Here is an 18,386-nt window from a genome sequence, read left to right as displayed (position 1 = left end):
ATTTAAATGTCAGGAATTGTGAAAAGCTGAGTTTAAATGTATTTGTCTAAGGTGTACGTAAACTTCCGACTTCAACTGTATATAGGTAATTTTAGCACATTTAATTCAATTAACTTTAGGGGAAGCTTATCTTCCCCTAGCTTATTGGAGACGCCGCCTATGCCGACATAAATCTGAAAGTAATCGGTGCAAAAAACAGCTGGCCGCGAGGCTCACAAGGCCGAGTTCAAATGCCAACTTCAAATTCAAAGCATCGGTGCACTGCCTAAATGGCAAAGTAATCTATCTGGCACTGTCTCTGCTCTATGCAGAGAGAAAGGTGTACAACCTGGCAGCTTCTCTCTGAGCGATGTTCTGCATGGTCCTCAATCCAGCCAACCAATTCATTAAACAGCCGTTACATTTGAATTGTGATTGGAATGATTTGTCTACTTTTTGTAGCCTACTTTTACATTTCTGGTCTTGAGCTAGGGTATGGCGACTGCCAGCAGCATCGTGGGAACCCCACTACCATATGGGGAGCTGTTAAAGAAGGCTGAGGCAGTGGCCAGACGCCATTCCTGCTTCAGAATAATGGAAAGCACTTGATAGTTGTCACATTTGACCTGGTCTGGTCAATTATCAAAATAGTATTGGTCCTGGAATTCATCGAACAACCATTTATAATGTAAATCAGTGCTGTGTATATATGAGTGTCTTGTGTGTTGTAAGGAAGTGCTCCCTTGCACTGTGCCAATGGACTACTCCTGGGCCTGAGTGAGTAATGCCAACAAATAAGTGCATGCTGGCATGCACCCCTTGTGACTTAGATTGGCTTTGTTCAAACGCAGACCTGCCAACTTTGACAAATTTCTATGATTACCCCTTCAGTGCGGCGAAGGCGACCCCGGTCACCACCACGGCGTGACACCCTACACTGCTCAAATTATAGGTAAATTAACCTAAAATTAACCAACCTTTTTAACCTAAAATAATGATGTTGGCCGCCTCAGTAGGAATGGTAGGCTATAGACTGTTATGGGTACTTGTAAAGGGCAGCTCTTCAGTAGCTAACTAGAAATATGTTGAAATGTAGAATCAGGGCTCTCCATAGGATTTTCTGACAAGGGGGTGCTTATGTAGGCCTAAGGTTGGGTATGGGGAAAGGTCCGGAGGTGGGCAACTTCCCACTCAAAAAGTTGGAATTTTTACATTAAAAAAAACAACCTGTAACTGCCTCAATGACCTATTACCTTGGTACAGGTAACAGGTAACACGTGTACAGTGGGGCAAAAAAGTATTTAGTCAGCCACCAATTGTGCAAGTTCTCCCACTTAAAAAGATGAGGCCTGTAATTTTCATCAGATACCACTTCAACTTTGACAGAAAGAATTAGAAAAAAAAAATCCAGAAAAACACACTAGGATTTTTAATGAATTTATTTGCAAATTTTGGTGGAAAATAAGTATTTGGTCTAACAAAAGTTTCTCAATACTTTGTTATATACCCGTTATATACGTTTTCTGTAAGTCTTCACAAGGTTTTGTTGCTGGTAATTTGGCCCATTCCTCCATGCAGATCTCCTCTAGAGCAGTGATGTTTTGGGGCTGTTGTTGGGCAACTCCCTCCAAAGATTTTCTATGGGGTTGAGATCTGGAGACTGGCTAGGCCACTCCAGGACCTTGAAATGCTTCTTACGAAGCCACTCCTTCATTGCCCAGGCGGTGTGTTTGGGATCATTGTCATGCTGAAAGACCCAGCCACGTTTCATCTTCAATGCCCTTGCTGATGGAAGGAGGTTTTCACTCAAAATCTCACGATACATGGCCCCATTCATTCTTTCCTTTACACGGATCAGTCGTCCTGGTCCCTTTGCAGAAAAACAGCCCCAAAGCATAATGTTTCCACCCCCATGCTTCACAGTAGGTATGGTGTTCTTTGGATGCAACTCAGCATTCTTTGTCCTCCAAACAAAACGAGATGAGTTTTTACCAAAAAGTTATATTTTGATTTCATCTGACCATATGACATTCTCCCAATCTTCTTCTGGATCATCCAAATGCTCTCTAGCAAACTTCAGACGGGCCTGAAGCAGGGGGACACGTCTGGCACTGCAGGATTTGAGTCCCTGGCGGCGTAGTGTGTTACTGATGGTAGGCTTTGTTACTTTGGTCCCAGCTCTCTGCAGGTCATTCACTAGGTCCTCCTGTGTGGTTCTGGGATTTTTGCTCACCGTTCTTGTGATCATTTTGACCGCACGGGGTGAGATCTTGTGTGGAGCAGCAGATCGAGGGAGATTATCAGTGGTCTTGTATGTCTTCCATTTCCTAATAATTGCTCCCACAGTTGATTTCTTCAAAGCAAGCTGCTTACCTATTGCATATTCAGTCTTCCCAGCCTGGTGCAGGTCTACAATTTTGTTTCTGGTGTCCTTTGACAGCTCTTTGGTCTTGGCCATAGTGGAGTTTGGAGTGTGACTGTTTGAGGTTGTGGACAGGTGTCTTTTATACTGATAACAAGTTCAAACAGGTGCCATTAATACAGGTAACGAGTGGAGGACAGAGGAGCTTCTTTAAGAAGAAGTTACAGGTCCTTGAGAGCCAGAAATTTTTCTTGTTTGTAGGTGACCAAATACTTATTTTCCACCATAATTTGTAAAAAAATTCATAAAAAAATCCTACAATGTGATTTTCTGGATTTTTTTTCTTATTTTGTCTGTCATAGTTGAAGTGTACCTATGATGAAAATGATAGGCCTCTCATCTTTTTAAGTGGGAAAACTTGCACAATTGGTGGCTGACTAAATACTTTTTTTGCCCCACTGTATGTAGCCAAGTTATTGTTACTCATTGAGTATTTATTCTTTTTTCTCTTTGCATTGTTGTGAAGGGCCCGTAAATAAGAATTTCAATGTCTACACCGGTTGTTGTTTCGCGAAGCATGTGACAAATAACATTTGATTTGATTTTGATTTGATATTTGGTGCTTCCCAGACCAGTGTTGAGGCAGGGATAGACTACCGTGTTTGTCTAATCTTGACCCTCTACTCTTCACTCAGTGATGTCCAGTCCCCATACACACTCATTGACTCGGTTAGTTCCCACACCGAGACACAATTGAGACTTTTGCGGGAAGCATACATTGATTTCACCTGCATAAAAACTCAAGCTACAAGGATATTAAGTTGGGGTTCAGTCTTCCCATGCCATACAAAATCTAACTACATCTTCTGTAACTTTCTATAGATTGTGATGCCACACTAAGAACCTGGACATATTCACTGGTTCTGAGGGAGGTGGCGTGGCCACCAACAGTGCCTGGGACATGTTCCAGCTTTACCGCTGCCTGGAGAACAGTCAGAGCGTGGTCAAGGCCCCATTCACAGACATCTGCTGCAACTTAATCAAAATATATTAAATATTTGAGATTCTTCAAAGTAGCCACCCTTTGCACACTCTTGGCATTCTCTCAACCAGCTTCATGAGGTAGTCACCTGGAATGCATTTCAATTAACAGGTGTGCCTTGTTAAAAGTGAATTTGTGGAATTTCTTTCCTTGATAATGCACTTGAGCCAATCAGCTGTGTTGTGACAAGGTAGGAGTGGTATACAGAAGATAGGCCTATTTGGTAAAAGCTAAGTCCATATTATGGCAAGAACAGTTCAAATAAGCAAAGAGAAATGACAGTCCATCATTCCTTTAAGACATGAAGGTCAGTCAACGTGGAACATTTCAAGAACTTTGAAAGTTTCTTCAAGTACATTCGCAAAAACCATCAAGCGCTATGACGAAACTGGCTCTCATGATGACTACCACAGGAAAGACCCAGAGGTACCTCTGCTACAGAGGATAAGTTCATTAGTTACCAGCCTCAAAAATTGCAGCCCAAATAAATGCTTCAGAGTTCAAGTAACAGACAAATCTCAACATCAACTGTTCAGAGGAGACTGTGTGAATCAGGCCTTCAAGGTCAAATTGCTGAAAAGAAAAGACTGCTATAGGACACCAATAATAAGAAGAGACTTGCCTGGGCCAAGAAACACACAAGCAATGGACATCATACCAGTGAAAATCTGTCCTTTGGTCTGATGAGTCCAAATTTGAGATGTGTCGTTCCAACCGGTGTGTCTTTGTGAGACGCAGAGTAGATGAACGGATGATCTCCGCATGTGTAGTTCCACCGTGAAGCACAGAGGTGGTGGTGTGATGGTGCTTGCTGGTAACACTGTCCGATTTATTTAGAACAAGGTACACTTAACCAGCATGGCTACCACAGCATTCTGCAGCGATATGCCATTCCACCTGGTTTGCACTGAGTGGGACTATCAATTGTTTTTCAATTGGACAATGACCCAAAACCTCCAGGCTGTGTAAGGGCTATTTGACCAAGAAGGAGAGTGATAGAGTGCTGCATCAGATGACCTGGCCTTCACAATCCCCCAACCTCAACCCAATTTAAATGTTTTTGGATGAGTTGGACCGCAGAGTGAAGGAAAAGCAGCCAACAAGTGCTCAGCATATGTGGGAACTCCTTCAAGATTGTTGGAAAAGCCTTCCAGGTGAAGCTGGTTGAGGGAATGCCAAGAGTGTGCAAAGCTGTCATCAGGGCAAAGGGAAGCTACTTTGAAGAAACTAAAATATATTTTTTATTTGTTTAACACTTTAATACAACATGATTCCATATGTGTTATTTCATAGTTTTGATGTCTTTATTATTCTACTATGTGGATTTTTATTTTTTAATAAAGAAAAACCCTTCTATGTGTAGAAGTGGGGATGGCAGAATGTGTACGTGCCTGGTATGAATGCAAGCCTGTGTGTGTGTTTATTTATTTTTTATTTTACCTTCATTTAACTAGGCAAGTCAGTTAAGAACAAATTCTTATTTTCAATGACGGCCTAGGAACAGTGTGTTAACTGCCTGTTGTTCAGGGGCAGAACGACAGATTTGTATCCTGTCAGCTCGGGGGTTTGAACTTGCAATCTTCCGGTTACTAGTCCAGCGCTCTAACCACTAGGCTACCCTGCCACCCCGGGGTAGCCTGTGTGTGTGCGCCCGCGTGGGTGTATTAGTGTAAGGTTTAATCTGTGTATGTGTGCAGGCATGTATTTTATGCCTGTGTGTGTGTGTGTGTGTGTTAGCACGTTTTTGTGCTTGTGTGCCTATGCCTGTGTTTGTGTGGTGTATTTGTGTGTGTTTTAGCACGTGTATGTGCCTGTGTTTTTCGTTTTACTATCCTTGTGGGGACCAGGGTGTGAGCATGCTCAATTTGACTGGAGTGAGGAGCGAGTTTCCCAAAGGCTGGTCCGGCCTTCTTGCACGCTCCAATTTTGCCCCAGTACCGCTCACTTCACAAGCTCAGGGCATGTCCGGACCAGCATGTATTTATTAGGCTAGTTGTGTGCTGCTATAGCCCCTTGCATTAGCTACTGTCATGGAGTTCACGCAATATTTTCATAAAGATAGCTAAGTGTGTCATTGTAGCAAAGTATTTATAAACCAAAAATCTGCTCTCTTAAAAGTTTAGTTCATTTTTGTTTCTCTTATCTATACAATAGGCTATCATTGATTTTGGCCCAATAGGCCTGACATATTACCACTTCAAATCAAATCAAATCAAATTTTATTTGTCACATACACATGGTTAGCAGATGTTAATGCGAGTGTAGCGAAATGCTTGTGCTTCTAGTTCCGACAATGCAGTAATAACGAGCAAGTAATCTAACTAACAATTCCAAAAAAAAAACTACTGTCTTATACACAGTGTAAGGGGATAAAGAATATGTACATAAGGATATATGAATGAGTGATGGTACAGAGCAGCATAGGCAAGATACAGTAGATGATATCGAGTACAGTATATACATATGAGATAAGTATGTAAACCAAGTGGCATAGTTAAAGTGGCTAGTGATACATGTATTACATAAGGATGCAGTCGATGATATAGAGTACAGTATCAACGTATGCATATGAGATGAACAATGTAGGGTAAGTAACATTATATAAGGTAGCATTGTTTAAAGTGGCTAGTGATATATTTACATCATTTCCCATCAATTCCCATGATTAAAGTGGCTGGAGTAGAGTCAGTGTCATTGACAGTGTGTTGGCAGTAGCCACTCAATGTTAGTGGTGGCTGTTTAACAGTCTGATGGCCTTGAGATAGAAGCTGTTTTTCAGTCTCTCGGTCCCAGCTTTGATGCACCTGTACTGACCTCGCCTTCTGGATGGCAGCGGGGTGAACAGGCAGTGGCTCGGGTGGTTGATGTCCTTGATGATCTTTATGGCCTTCCTGTAGCATCGGGTGGTGTAGGTGTCCTGGAGGGCAGGTAGTTTGCCCCGGTGATGCGTTGTGCAGACCTCACTACCCTCTGGAGAGCCTTACGGTTGAGGGCGGTGCAGTTGCCATACCAGGCGGTGATACAGCCCGCCAGGATGCTCTCGATTGTGCATCTGTAGAAGTTTGTGAGTGCTTTTGGTGACAAGCCGAATTTCTTCAGCCTCCTGAGGTTGAAGAGGCGCTGCTGCGCCTTCCTCACGATGCTGTCTGTGTGAGTGGACCAATTCAGTTTGTCTGTGATGTGTATGCCGAGGAACTTAAAACTTGCTACCCTCTCCACTACTGTTCCATCGATGTGGATGGGGGTGTTCCCTCTGCTGTTTCCTGAAGTCCACAATCATCTCCTTAGTTTTGTTGACGTTGAGTGTGAGGTTATTTTCCTGACACCACACTCCGAGGGCCCTCACCTCCTCCCTGTAGGCCGTCTCGTCGTTGTTGGTAATCAAGCCTACCACTGTTGTGTCGTCCGCAAACTTGATGATTGAGTTGGAGGCGTGCATGGCCACGCAGTCGTGGGTGAACAGGGAGTACAGGAGGGGGCTCAGAACGCACCCTTGTGGGGCCCCAGTGTTGAGGATCAGCGGGGAGGAGATGTTGTTGCCTACCCTCACCACCTGGGGGCGGCCCGTCAGGAAGTCCAGTACCCAGTTGCACAGGGCGGGGTCGAGACCCAGGGTCTCGAGCTTGATGACGAGCTTGGAGGGTACTATGGTGTTGAATGCCGAGCTGTAGGCGATGAACAGCATTCTCACATAGGTATTCCTCTTGTCCAGATGGGTTAGGGCAGTGTGCAGTGTGGTTGAGATTGCATCGTCTGTGGACCTATTTGGGCGGTAAGCAAATTGGAGTGGGTCAAGGGTGTCAGGTAGGGTGGAGGTGATATGGTCCTTGACTAGTCTCTCAAAGCACTTCATGATGACGGATGTGAGTGCTACGGGGCGGTAGTCGTTTAGCTCAGTTACCTTAGCTTTCTTGGGAACAGGAACAATGGTGGCCCTCTTGAAGCATGTGGGAACAGCAGACTGGTATAGGGATTGGTTGAATATGTCCGTAAACACACCGGCCAGCTGGTCTGCGCATGCTCTGAGGGCGCGGCTGGGGATGCCGTCTGGGCCTGCAGCCTTGCGAGGGTTAACACGTTTAAATGTCTTACTCACTTCGGCTGCAGTGAAGGAGAGACCGCATGATTCCGTTGCAGGCCGTGTCAGTGGCACTGTATTGTCCTCAAAGCGGGCAAAAAAGTTATTTAGTCTGCCTGGGAGCAAGACATCCTGGTCTGTGACTGGGCTGGGTTTCTTCCTGTAGTCCGTGATTGACTGTAGACCCTGCCACATACCTCTTGTGTCTGAGCCGTTGAATTGAGATTCTACTTTGTCTCTGTACTGGCGCTTAGCTTGTTTGATAGCCTTGCGGAGGAATAGCTGCACTGTTTGTATTCAGTCATGTTACCAGACACCTTGCCCTGATTAAAAGCAGTGGTTCGTGCCTTCAGTTTCACACGAATGCTGCCATCAATCCACGGTTTCTGGTTAGGGAATGTTTTAATCGTTGCTATGGGAACGACATCTTCAACGCACGTTCTAATGAACTCGCACACCGTATCAGCGTATTCGTCAATGTTGTTGTCTGACGCAATCTGAAACATCACTTTCAAGGAGCTTTCTGTTTTCAAAGGGTTATTTTGCCTAAAATCCTTTAGGCCTACCTATAGTACAAAAAAAAAAAAAAAAAACTCAGCATCCCTGCCCAGACTGACAAGAGTGATCCGAAGAGTGTTTAGCATCCCCAGTGGCTCTGCAGGCGAGGAGAGGGTATTCTCTGCTGCTGGCCTGCTCTCCAGGCACCATCACATGAGTCTGAAGCCACAGACTGGCCAAACTCGTGTTTCCAAAAGTGAATTAAAAAAAGGCACTGAGCCTAACAAGACAATTTTTGTTTCATTTTGATTGAAGTCACAGCCTATATACGCAATTTAGACTATAATGATTTAATACAACGATATGTTGTTTAAAGGCTAAGTGCTTAATATTTATGCCAGCCTAGTGTCGCACTCGCAAATGGTTCACAATTATTTTCTTTGTAGGCTATATATAGCCTTAAAGTAATGGAAATAATAAGCAAATAATATAGCCTAAATAATACATTTCCGTTCCTTCTTAGGCTACCTGTCTGGCTCCTGACCTATTTAGTGTTCATATGCTGTTTAATTTGACCTATAGCCTATTTGAAATGGTGAGTGCTTCTTACAGTCACCTTTTCATGTTATTTATTAAAATACTTTTCATTCAAATCATATGGTTTGGTTTCAATACTTCACAACCAAATGACAGGTCCAGGTAGTCACACAAATAGATGAGTGTTGATTAAATGGTGGTTTTAATGAATGGAGCGAATTTGGAGTCACATTTGTATTTTTCGGTGAATTTCTTAGCAGACCACTCACATACTCAAGTCCTCACAAGGATAGTGAAACAAGGGGGAATTTTTGCCAGTCTCCACAATGAAAAAGGCTATTTTAGGCTTACGCCTCGATCACACCGACAGCGTCATTGCATTTTGGTAGACCGAAATACATTAATTTCCCATGGAACTCTGCGTTTGCCTTGCAGCATTGCATTGCAGAGGCAGTTGCAGTGTGTCCTGTGTGGTGCACACGTTGGATTTATCGAACGTATGCGTCAAACTGAATGGGCAGACGGATTAACACAAATGGTAGCAGAAGGTGAATGTTGAACTTTTGTTGCACACATATCCAGATTCTATGTACAAATTTGTGAAATACGCCGTCGGTGTGATCGAGGCAATCGGGATTGGGTTTAGGGTTACAATTAGGGGCTTAAGGTTATGGTTTAGGGAAAATAGGATTTTGATTGGGACCAAACAATTGATTCCCAACAAGGAGAGTAAAACAAACATGTGAGTGCGTATGAGTATGCGCACGTGTGTGTCAAGGTTAGGTGTCTGAGTTCAGGCCTGTAAATCAAATCAAAATCAAATCAAATTTTATTTGTCACATACACATGGTTAGCAGATGTTAGTGCGAGTGTAGCGAAATGCTTGTGCTTCTAGTTCCGACAATGCAGTAATAACCAACAAGTAATCTAGCTAACAATTCCAAAACTACTACCTTATAGACACAAGTGTAAGGGGATAAAGAATATGTACATAAAGATATATGAATGAGTGATGGTACAGAGCGGCATAGGCAAGATACAGTAGATGGTATTGAGTGCAGTATATACATATGAGATGAGTATGTAAACAAAGTGGCATAGTTAAAGTGGCTAGTGATACATGTATTACATAAGGATGCAGTAGATGATATAGAGTACAGTATATACGTATACATATGAGATGAATAATGTAGGGTATGTAAACATTATATTAGGTAGCATTGTTTAAAGTGGCTAGTGATATGTTTTACATCATTTCCCATCAATTCCCATTATTAAAGTGGCTGGAGTTGAGTCAGTGTGTTGGCAGCAGCCACTCAATGTTAGTGGTGGCTGTTTAACAGTCTGATGGCCTTGAGATAGAAGCTGATTTTCAGTCTCTCGGTCCCAGCTTTGATGCACCTGTACTGACCTCGCCTTCTGGATGATAGCGGGGTGAACAGGCAGTGGCTCGGGTGGTTGTTGTCCTTGATGATCTTTATGGCCTTCCTGTGACATCGGGTGGTGTAGGTGTCCTGGAGGGCAGGTAGTTTGCCCCCGGTGATGCGTTGTGCAGACCTCACTACCCTCTGGAGAGCCTTACGGTTGTGGGCGGAGCAGTTGCCGTACCAGGCGGTGATACAGCCCGACAGGATGCTCTCGATTGTGCATCTGTAGAAGTTTGTGAGTGCTTTTGGTGACAAGCCGAATTTCTTCAGCCTCCTGAGGTTGAAGAGGCGCTGCTGCGCCTTCTTCACGATGCTGTCTGTGTGGGTGGACCAATTCAGTTTGTCTGTGATGTGTACGCCGAGGAACTTAAAACTTACTACCCTCTCCACTACTGTTCCATCGATGTGGATAGGGGGGTGTTCCCTCTGCTGTTTCCTGAAGTCCACAATCATCTCCTTAGTTTTGTTGACGTTGAGTGTGAGGTTATTTTCCTGACACCACACTCCGAGGGCCCTCACCTCCTCCCTGTAGGCCGTCTCGTCGTTGTTGGTAATCAAGCCTACCACTGTTGTGTCGTCCGCAAACTTGATGATTGAGTTGGAGGCGTGCGTGGCCACGCAGTCGTGGGTGAACAGGGAGTACAGGAGAGGGCTCAGAACACACCCTTGTGGTGCCCCAGTGTTGAGGATCAGCGGGGTGGAGATGTTGTTGCCAACCCTCACCACCTGGGGGCGGCCTGTCAGGAAGTCCAGTACCCAGTTGCACAGGGCGGGGTCGAGACCCAGGGTCTCGAGCTTGATGACGAGCTTGGGGGGCACTATGGTGTTAAATGCCGAGCTGTAGTCGATGAACAGCATTCTCACATAGGTATTCCTCTTGTCCAGATGGGCTAGGGCAGTGTGCAGTGTGGTTGAGATTGCATCATCTGTGGACCTATTTGGGCGGTAAGCAAATTGGAGTGGGTCTAGGGTGTCAGGTAGGGTGGAGGTGATATGGTCCTTGACTAGTCTCTCAAAGCACTTCATGATGACGGAAGTGAGTGCTACGGGGCGGTAGTCGTTTAGCTCAGTTACCTTAGCTTTCTTGGGAACAGGAACAATGGTGGCCCTCTTTAAGCATGTGGGAACAACAGACTGGGATAGGGAATGATTGAATATGTCCGTAAACACACCAGCCAGCTTACTGTAGGAGACTTAGCGAAGTCAGACATGGACACGAGAGGCAGGGGAACCAAAACAGTTGGGGTTTCAGAACCAAAACACAGGCCGGAGCCAGTGAGACAAAATATGAAAGCTAAGCAAACCTTGATCACTTACATAATGGTGTCAAAGGTTGGGGAAAAAGTTATGCAACAAGGCTCTAGGGATGGATCACTGGCTAGGGATGTTATTGCGATTGATCTGAATCTCAGAGATTCATTAAAGAATGTTTAATTGACTCTGCAGCAATACTTTGCCCCGACAAGAAAGAGACGTTTGAAAATGTTTCCCTGGCAAGATGAACAGTGACATGCCGTGTTGAGGACATCGCAGAGAATATGGAACAACAGTTGAAAGACAAGGTAAATGATTTCACCCATTTCTCCTTGGCCCTGGATGAGAGCAGTGATGCACGTGAGGAGCTTGCTTCAGTGCAGTCAATGAAGAGCACAACCACAGGGAAAGATTTATTGGAGGTTAATAAGTGTGTGGCAAAGCTGGGACTGAGTTTTGAAAAGTAATCCAGTGTGACCACTAATGGGTGCCCAAACTTGACGGAAAAAACATTGGCGTTTTGAAAAGGACACAAGATCAAGTAGCTGAGCTGAACCCAGATCAGAAAAGTATTTTCCTGCATTGCATTATTCATCAGGAGGTGCTCTGTCAATGTGTTCTGAAAATGAGCCATGTTGTGGATACAGTCACTAAAGTAGTAAACTTCATAAGAGCAAAATCTCTAAACTCACAGTTGGAAAAGACAGAGTCGGGTCATGCAGATCTCCCCTACCACACAAACATGAGATGGCTGAGTTTGGGGAAGGTACTTAAAAGGGTGTGGGACCTGAAGTCAGAGATTGCTGAGTTTTTGCAAATGAAACGAAAATATGTGGATTTCCCTCAACTGCAACATAAAGAATGATTGGCTGATTTTGCCTTCACCGTGGACATCATGGCCCACAGGAATACATTCCAAACTACAAGGGAAGGGCCTTTATGCACATCAGATGTACAGCATTGATGTACAGCTTTCAATTACTGCTCCTGACCCAACAAGTAGAAGCCAACCATCTCACCCACCTTGACACTACTAGTCTGTTCCCTATCAGATGACCAGTGGGATTATACATTGCTGCTGCGTGCTTTGAACGGTGAGTTTTCTCATCGTTTTGAGGATTTCAAAGTGTTGGAAAATGAAATGCTGTTGGTTTCCTCTCCTTTCACTATCAATGTGGATAACGTCCCACTGGGCATAGCGACATCAGAAACTATACCTGACTTCACTGCTCTAGTCAATGCCCATCAGAGACTTCACTTCTCACACTGATTGAGTATTTTAAACGTAATGTTGAGCTTTCTCTCTTTCTTGTGTTTTTGTGCATACCCGTTACCAAAAGTTCTGTCCGTGGTGCTGAATGCACAGTGTACTTTTCCCTCCATGTAGTTCATTGCATGTTTAATAATGAAAATACCTACCAAAAGGAGAACATGGATGTGGATTATTTCTGTGCATGTTAAAAAAGTAAAATAAGTAGAATACCTGGACGTGATTTACAGTAGATATATCTGTCAACAGTCATATATATTATGTATAATCCTGCAATTGCAATCACACTGCTCTAACCAATCTGGACAATAGGAATACCTATGTAAGAATGCTGTTCATCGACTACAGCGCAGCATTTAGCACCATAGTACCCTCCAAACTCGTCATCAAGCTCGAGACCCTGGGTCCAGACCCCGCCCTGTGCAACTGGGTCCTGGACTTCCTGACGGGCCACCCCCAGGTGATGAGGGTAGGAAATAGCATCTCCACCCCGCTGATCCTCAACACTGGGGTCCCACAAGGGTGCGTTCTCAGCCCTCTCCTGTACTCCCTGTTCACCCATGACTGTGTGGCCACGCACGCCTCCAACTCAATCATCAAGTTTGCAAACACGACAGTGGTAGGCTTGATTACCAACAACGACGAGACGGCCCATGGGGATGAGGTGAGGGCCCTCGAAGTGTGGTGTCAGGGAAATAACCTCACACTCAATGTCAACAAAACAAAGGAGATGATCAACGGACTTCAGGAAACAGCAGAGGGAGCAGCCCCCTATCCACATCGACGGGACAGTAGTGGAGAAGGTGGAAAGTTTTAAGTTCCTTGGCGTACACATCACGGACAAACAGAAATGGTCTAACCACACAGACAGCTTGGTGAAGAAGACGTAGCAGCGCCTCTTCAACCTTAGGAGGCTGAAGAAATTTGGCGTGTCACCAAAAGCACCCAATCTTTTAGATGCACAATCGAGAGCATCCTGTCGGGCTGTATCACCGCCTGGTACGGCAACTGCTCCGCCCATAACCGTAAGGCTCTCCAGAGGGCAAACTACCTGCCCTCCAGGACACCTACACCACCCGATGTCACAGGAAGGCCATAAAGATCATCAAGGACAACAACCACCAGAGCCACTGCCTGTTCACCCCGCTATCATCCAGAAGGCGAGGTCAGTACAGGTGCATCAAAGCAGGGACCGAGAGACTGAAAATCAGCTTCTATCTCAAAGGCCATCAGACTGTTAAACAGCCACCACTAACATTGAGTGGCTGCTGCCAACATACTGACTCATCTCTCGCCACTTTAATAATAAAAAATTGGATGGAATAAATGTATCACTAGCCACTTTAAATAATGTTTACATACCCTACATTACTCATATGTATATACTGTACTCTATACCATCTACTGCATCTTGCCTATGCCGTTCGGTCATCGCTCATTCATATATTTTTATGTACATATTCTTATTAATTCCTTTACACTTGTGTGTATAAGGTAGTTGTTGTGAAATTGTTATTACTTGTTAGATACTACTGCATGGTCGGAACTAGAAGCACAAGCATTCCGCTACACTCGCATTAACATCTGCTAACCATGTGTATGTGACAAATCAAATTTGATATGATTCTGGCCCGCAATGGCACAATTATATTCTTATGTGGCCCTCCATGGAAAGTAATTGCCCAGGCCTGATGTGCCTGATGGTGTAGCAGTAGCAGGTGTCTCACTTGACTCCGAAGCAGCCCATGAACATGATGTGCATAATAAGGAGTGCAAAATTCCAAGGAATTTCCCAGGTTTTTCCCAAAATTCTGGTTGAAGGGTTTTCCCTGCTTATTCCCTCCTGGTTCAGGTAATCCTCCAAGCAGAATTTCTGAAAAACCTGGAAACTTCCTGTGAAAGTTTCCGGAATCGTACAAACCTATTCATAATATACCAATAGCATGCATTGCTACGGCCCTGGTTAGTGGCTTTAGGGTGATAACTATGAGTATGACGTACTTGACTCCAAAGCGTTCCATGAACATGATGTTGTTCCGGAAGGTTCTGTTGACATCCAGATCAATCTGTTTGATCTCTGTAGAGAAACTTCTGGCCTGCTCCTTCATAGTCTGGCCATAAAGGAACCAAGCAGAATAACATCAGTTAGTGTATATCAGACCTGGGTTCAAATACATGTGTATTTGAGTATTTACAAATAATGTGGCCCAAATCAACTACTCCTATTGGAACTTTCTTAAAAATACCCTACTATTTGAAAGTATTTTCAAATACATTATTTCAAATACTAAACCAATACCAAACTGACCTGGGTTAAAAGCAAGGGAGTGTACTTGAGTCAATTTATACTTTAAGTGTATTTCCAAATACATTCCAAAATCCAATTACTTCTCTTTTCAAATAACTTACTTCCAAATGTCTTTCAAAGTAATTGAAACAAATTATTTAAACTCAGGTCTGCTGTATACAGGGGGTAGCCAACTCTCCTCCAGGAGAGCTACCCTTCTGCAGAATCCCAAATCAACCCCTAGCCCCTACCCTTAGGCTATTCTGTAGATCTGAAAGGATGTGGATAGGTGTGCAATATAGCAATATAAAAAACATTCCACCAATTTATAAGATGGGAAATGGAGGGAGAAAGGGTTTAATTCTATAGTGTGCTTACCTCATACTTTCCAGAGTTCTCCTGCTTCACCTTCTCTATGTCCAGTAGCAGAGCCCAGGCTTGGCCTCTCAACTGGAGGGGGATTCCCTTGTACACACGCTTCACCATCTAGAGATGGGGAGAGAGAGACCAAAGAAACAGAGAGACCAGAGAAAGAGAGAGGAAGAGCTATATTAACACTGCCTTAAAAACGCTTCACCTTCTAAAGAGACAAGACTGAAAGACTAGAAAGAGAAAGACCAGAGAGAGTAGATATCAGTAGAGATGGGGTGATCATTAAAGAGGAGGTTCCCCTAGTACACTATCTTTACCATCTAAAGAAAGACGCAAGGGCTAAAAGAGGAAAAAGGAAAACTACAACTAACGATTCCCCCTCCGTCCCAAAAATGATAAGACTGGAGATTGAAAAAGGGAAGCAATGAACAAATGAGAGAGAGGAGGGCTGAGGTGTTGTTTGTGGTGCCTATAGTCACTCAGCACTGGGTCGGTCACCTTGTCGCTGTTCCTGTACTTGTCCCACTTCTTGACCATCTTCAGCCATTTCTCCACCCGCTCTATCTCGTGATGCTTTTGCTGAAGGTAAGACAGAAGAAATAAACAAATCAATCAATCAATCAACCCAAAGGTGATCATCAGTACATACCTTCTCTTCAATTGCACTCGGAGTGGGCAGCTCCTCTTCGCTGAGGAGAAAGACAAACAAAAGGTGAGTCAGTGGATAATGGTTCGTTCATTACAACGGTTTAAGGCTTCCCTTCTCTTCTCCTTCCATTTGCATGTTGTGTGTGTGTACTCTAAACCCAGTACTCTGCTAAGGTTGAAGCCCTAAACCTAGGCACATGGTTGGGGTGAACCCCTGGCTCCAGAAGAGCGGTGAACAGTCGGAGCTATCATGGAGCTGTCAACTTACTGCAGGAAGCCGTGGCGGTCTGTGACCTTATAGATGCTGTAGTCATTATCCTCCCAGGGGTCGATGTGGACACCCTCCTGCCTGCCCTGAAAACACACAAAAATGTTTTAAAATTATTTTTTTTTAAGCCTCAAATCACACAGACTAAAAGGACAATACAGCAGGATCAGTTAGATTCAACGTGTATTTAATTATAGTACCCATACAGCAGTACAAACGCATGCACGCATACAGTCCAATTTTGGATTTTTGTATCATATTGTACAACTGCTGATTAAACTAACACTGTAAAAGTGTGACAAAATAGTTGGGGAAGCGTGCCCTGCTCAAATCGAATCGCAATCTGCACCGCTCATTCATATTGCATTGTTCAGAAACATACATCTCTTTTCCATTAAATATACAGTTGAAGTCAGAAGTGTACATACACTTAGGTTGGAGTCATTAAAACTTGTTTTTCAATCACTCCACAAATTTCTTGTTAACAAACTATAGATTTGGAAAGTCGGTTAGAACATCTAGTAAATTTTCCTAAAATTATTTACAGACCGATTATTTCACTGGATCCCAATTCCACTGGGTCAGAAGTTTACATACAGTAAGTTGACTGTGCCTGTAAACAGCTTGAAAAATTCCAGAAAATGATGTCATGGCTGTAGAAGCTTCTGATAGGCTAATTGACATCATTTGAGTCAATTGGAGGTGTACTTGTGGATGTATTTCAAGGCCTACCTTCAAAGTCAGTGCCTCTGCTTGACATCATGGGGAAATCAAAAGAAATCAGCAAAGACATCAGAAAAAAAATTGTAGACCTCCACAAGTCTGGTTCATCCTTGGGAGCAATTTCCAAACGCCTGAAGGTACCACGTTCATCTGTACAAACAATAGTACGCAAGTATAAACACCATAGGACCACGCAGCCGTCATACCACGTTCTGTCTCCTAGAGATGAACGTACTTGTGCGAAAAGTGCAAATCAATCCCAGAACAACAGCAAAGGACCTTGTGAACATGCTGGAGGAAACAGGTACAAAAGTATCCATATCCACAGTAAAACGAGTCCTATATTGACATAACCTGAAAGGCTGCTCAGCAAGGAAGAAGCCACGGCTCCAAAACCACCATAAAAAAGCCAGACTACAGTTTGCAACTGCACATGGAGACAAAGATCATACTTTTTGGTCTGATGGTCTGATGAAACAAAAGTAGAACCGTTTGGCCATAATGACCATCCTTATGTTTGGAGGAAAAAGGGGGAGGCTTGCAAGCCGAAGAACATCATCCCAACCGTGAAGCACGGGGGTGGCAGCATCATGTTGTGGGGGTACATTGCTGCAGGAGGGACTGGTGCACTTCACAAAATAGATGGCATCATGAGGAGGAAAAATTTGGATATCTCAAGACATCAGTCAGGAAGTTAATGCTTGGTCGCAAATGGGTCTTCCAAATGGACAATGACCCCAAGCAATCTTCCAATGTTGTGGCAAAATGGCTTAAGGACAACAAAGTCAAGGTATTGGAGTGGCCATCACAAAGCCCTGAACTCAATCCTATAGAAAATTTGTCTGCAGATCTAAAAAAGTGTGTGTAAGCAAGGAGACCTACAAATCTGACTCAGTTACACCAGCTCTGTCAGGAGGAATGGGCCAAAATTCAGCCAACTTATTGTGAGAAGCTTGTGGAAGGCTACCCGAAACATTTGACCCAAGTTAAACAATTTAAAGGCAATGCTACCAAATACTAATTGAGTGTATGTAAACTTCTGACCCACTGGGAATGTGATGAAAGAATTAAAAGCTGAAATAATTCTCTACTATTATTCTGACATTTCACATTCCTAAAATAAAGTTGCGATCCTAATGGACCTAAAACAGGTTATTGTTACTAGGATGTCAGGAATTGTGAAAAACTGAGTTTAAATGCATTTGGCTAAGGTGTATGTAATCTTCCGACTTCAACTGTATATCTTATCTCAGACTAATATATCAGTGCAATGTATTTATAAAGCTATCATTTATCACATCATGCAAGCAATATTATATAATAGAGCTAAAACTGAATTAGCTAGCTAGGCTGTCAATTGACTTAGCTAGCTAGACAGAAAACTTGTGGCAGACAATTTTAGGCACAACATTTTAGGCTGACAACTTGGTATGCAATGAATGAAATTTACCAAATTTGGCAGACAATTTTTGGCAGATCATTTCTGGTATACAATGACAAACAGGACCATCGGCAAAAATAACTTTAGCTGACGTTAGCTAGCTATCCAAGTAGGAGAGGTGGCTGGCTGACTGGCTCCCATTTCTCAATCTCAGCAATGTGTTGACATGTTTTTGGAACACAGTCACAAGTTGACAAACT

The 18,386-nt window shown here is 43.7% G+C and overlaps 1 protein-coding gene across 2 annotated transcripts in view; it reads right to left on the bottom strand.

Annotated features, from left to right (window-relative positions):
* The window catches only part of si:dkeyp-19e1.3, a 123,218-nt gene that overhangs the window by 36,394 nt on the left and 68,438 nt on the right, over window positions 1-18,386 (bottom strand). For both annotated transcript variants that reach the window (XM_024379152.2, XM_024379153.2), the window contains exons 3-7: window positions 16,023-16,108; window positions 15,756-15,795; window positions 15,605-15,685; window positions 15,113-15,220; window positions 14,449-14,558 (exon numbers count right to left, since the gene is read on the bottom strand). In XM_024379152.2, coding sequence (XP_024234920.1) covers window positions 14,449-14,558; window positions 15,113-15,220; window positions 15,605-15,685; window positions 15,756-15,795; window positions 16,023-16,108 — 425 coding nt within the window. The remainder of the gene's footprint in view (window positions 1-14,448; window positions 14,559-15,112; window positions 15,221-15,604; window positions 15,686-15,755; window positions 15,796-16,022; window positions 16,109-18,386) is intronic.

The sequence above is a fragment of the Oncorhynchus tshawytscha genome, linkage group LG19 (assembly GCF_018296145.1).
Source record: "Oncorhynchus tshawytscha isolate Ot180627B linkage group LG19, Otsh_v2.0, whole genome shotgun sequence".
NCBI classification, from domain to species: domain Eukaryota; kingdom Metazoa; phylum Chordata; class Actinopteri; order Salmoniformes; family Salmonidae; genus Oncorhynchus; species Oncorhynchus tshawytscha.
This window is presented reverse-complemented; position numbering and strand designations above follow the sequence as displayed.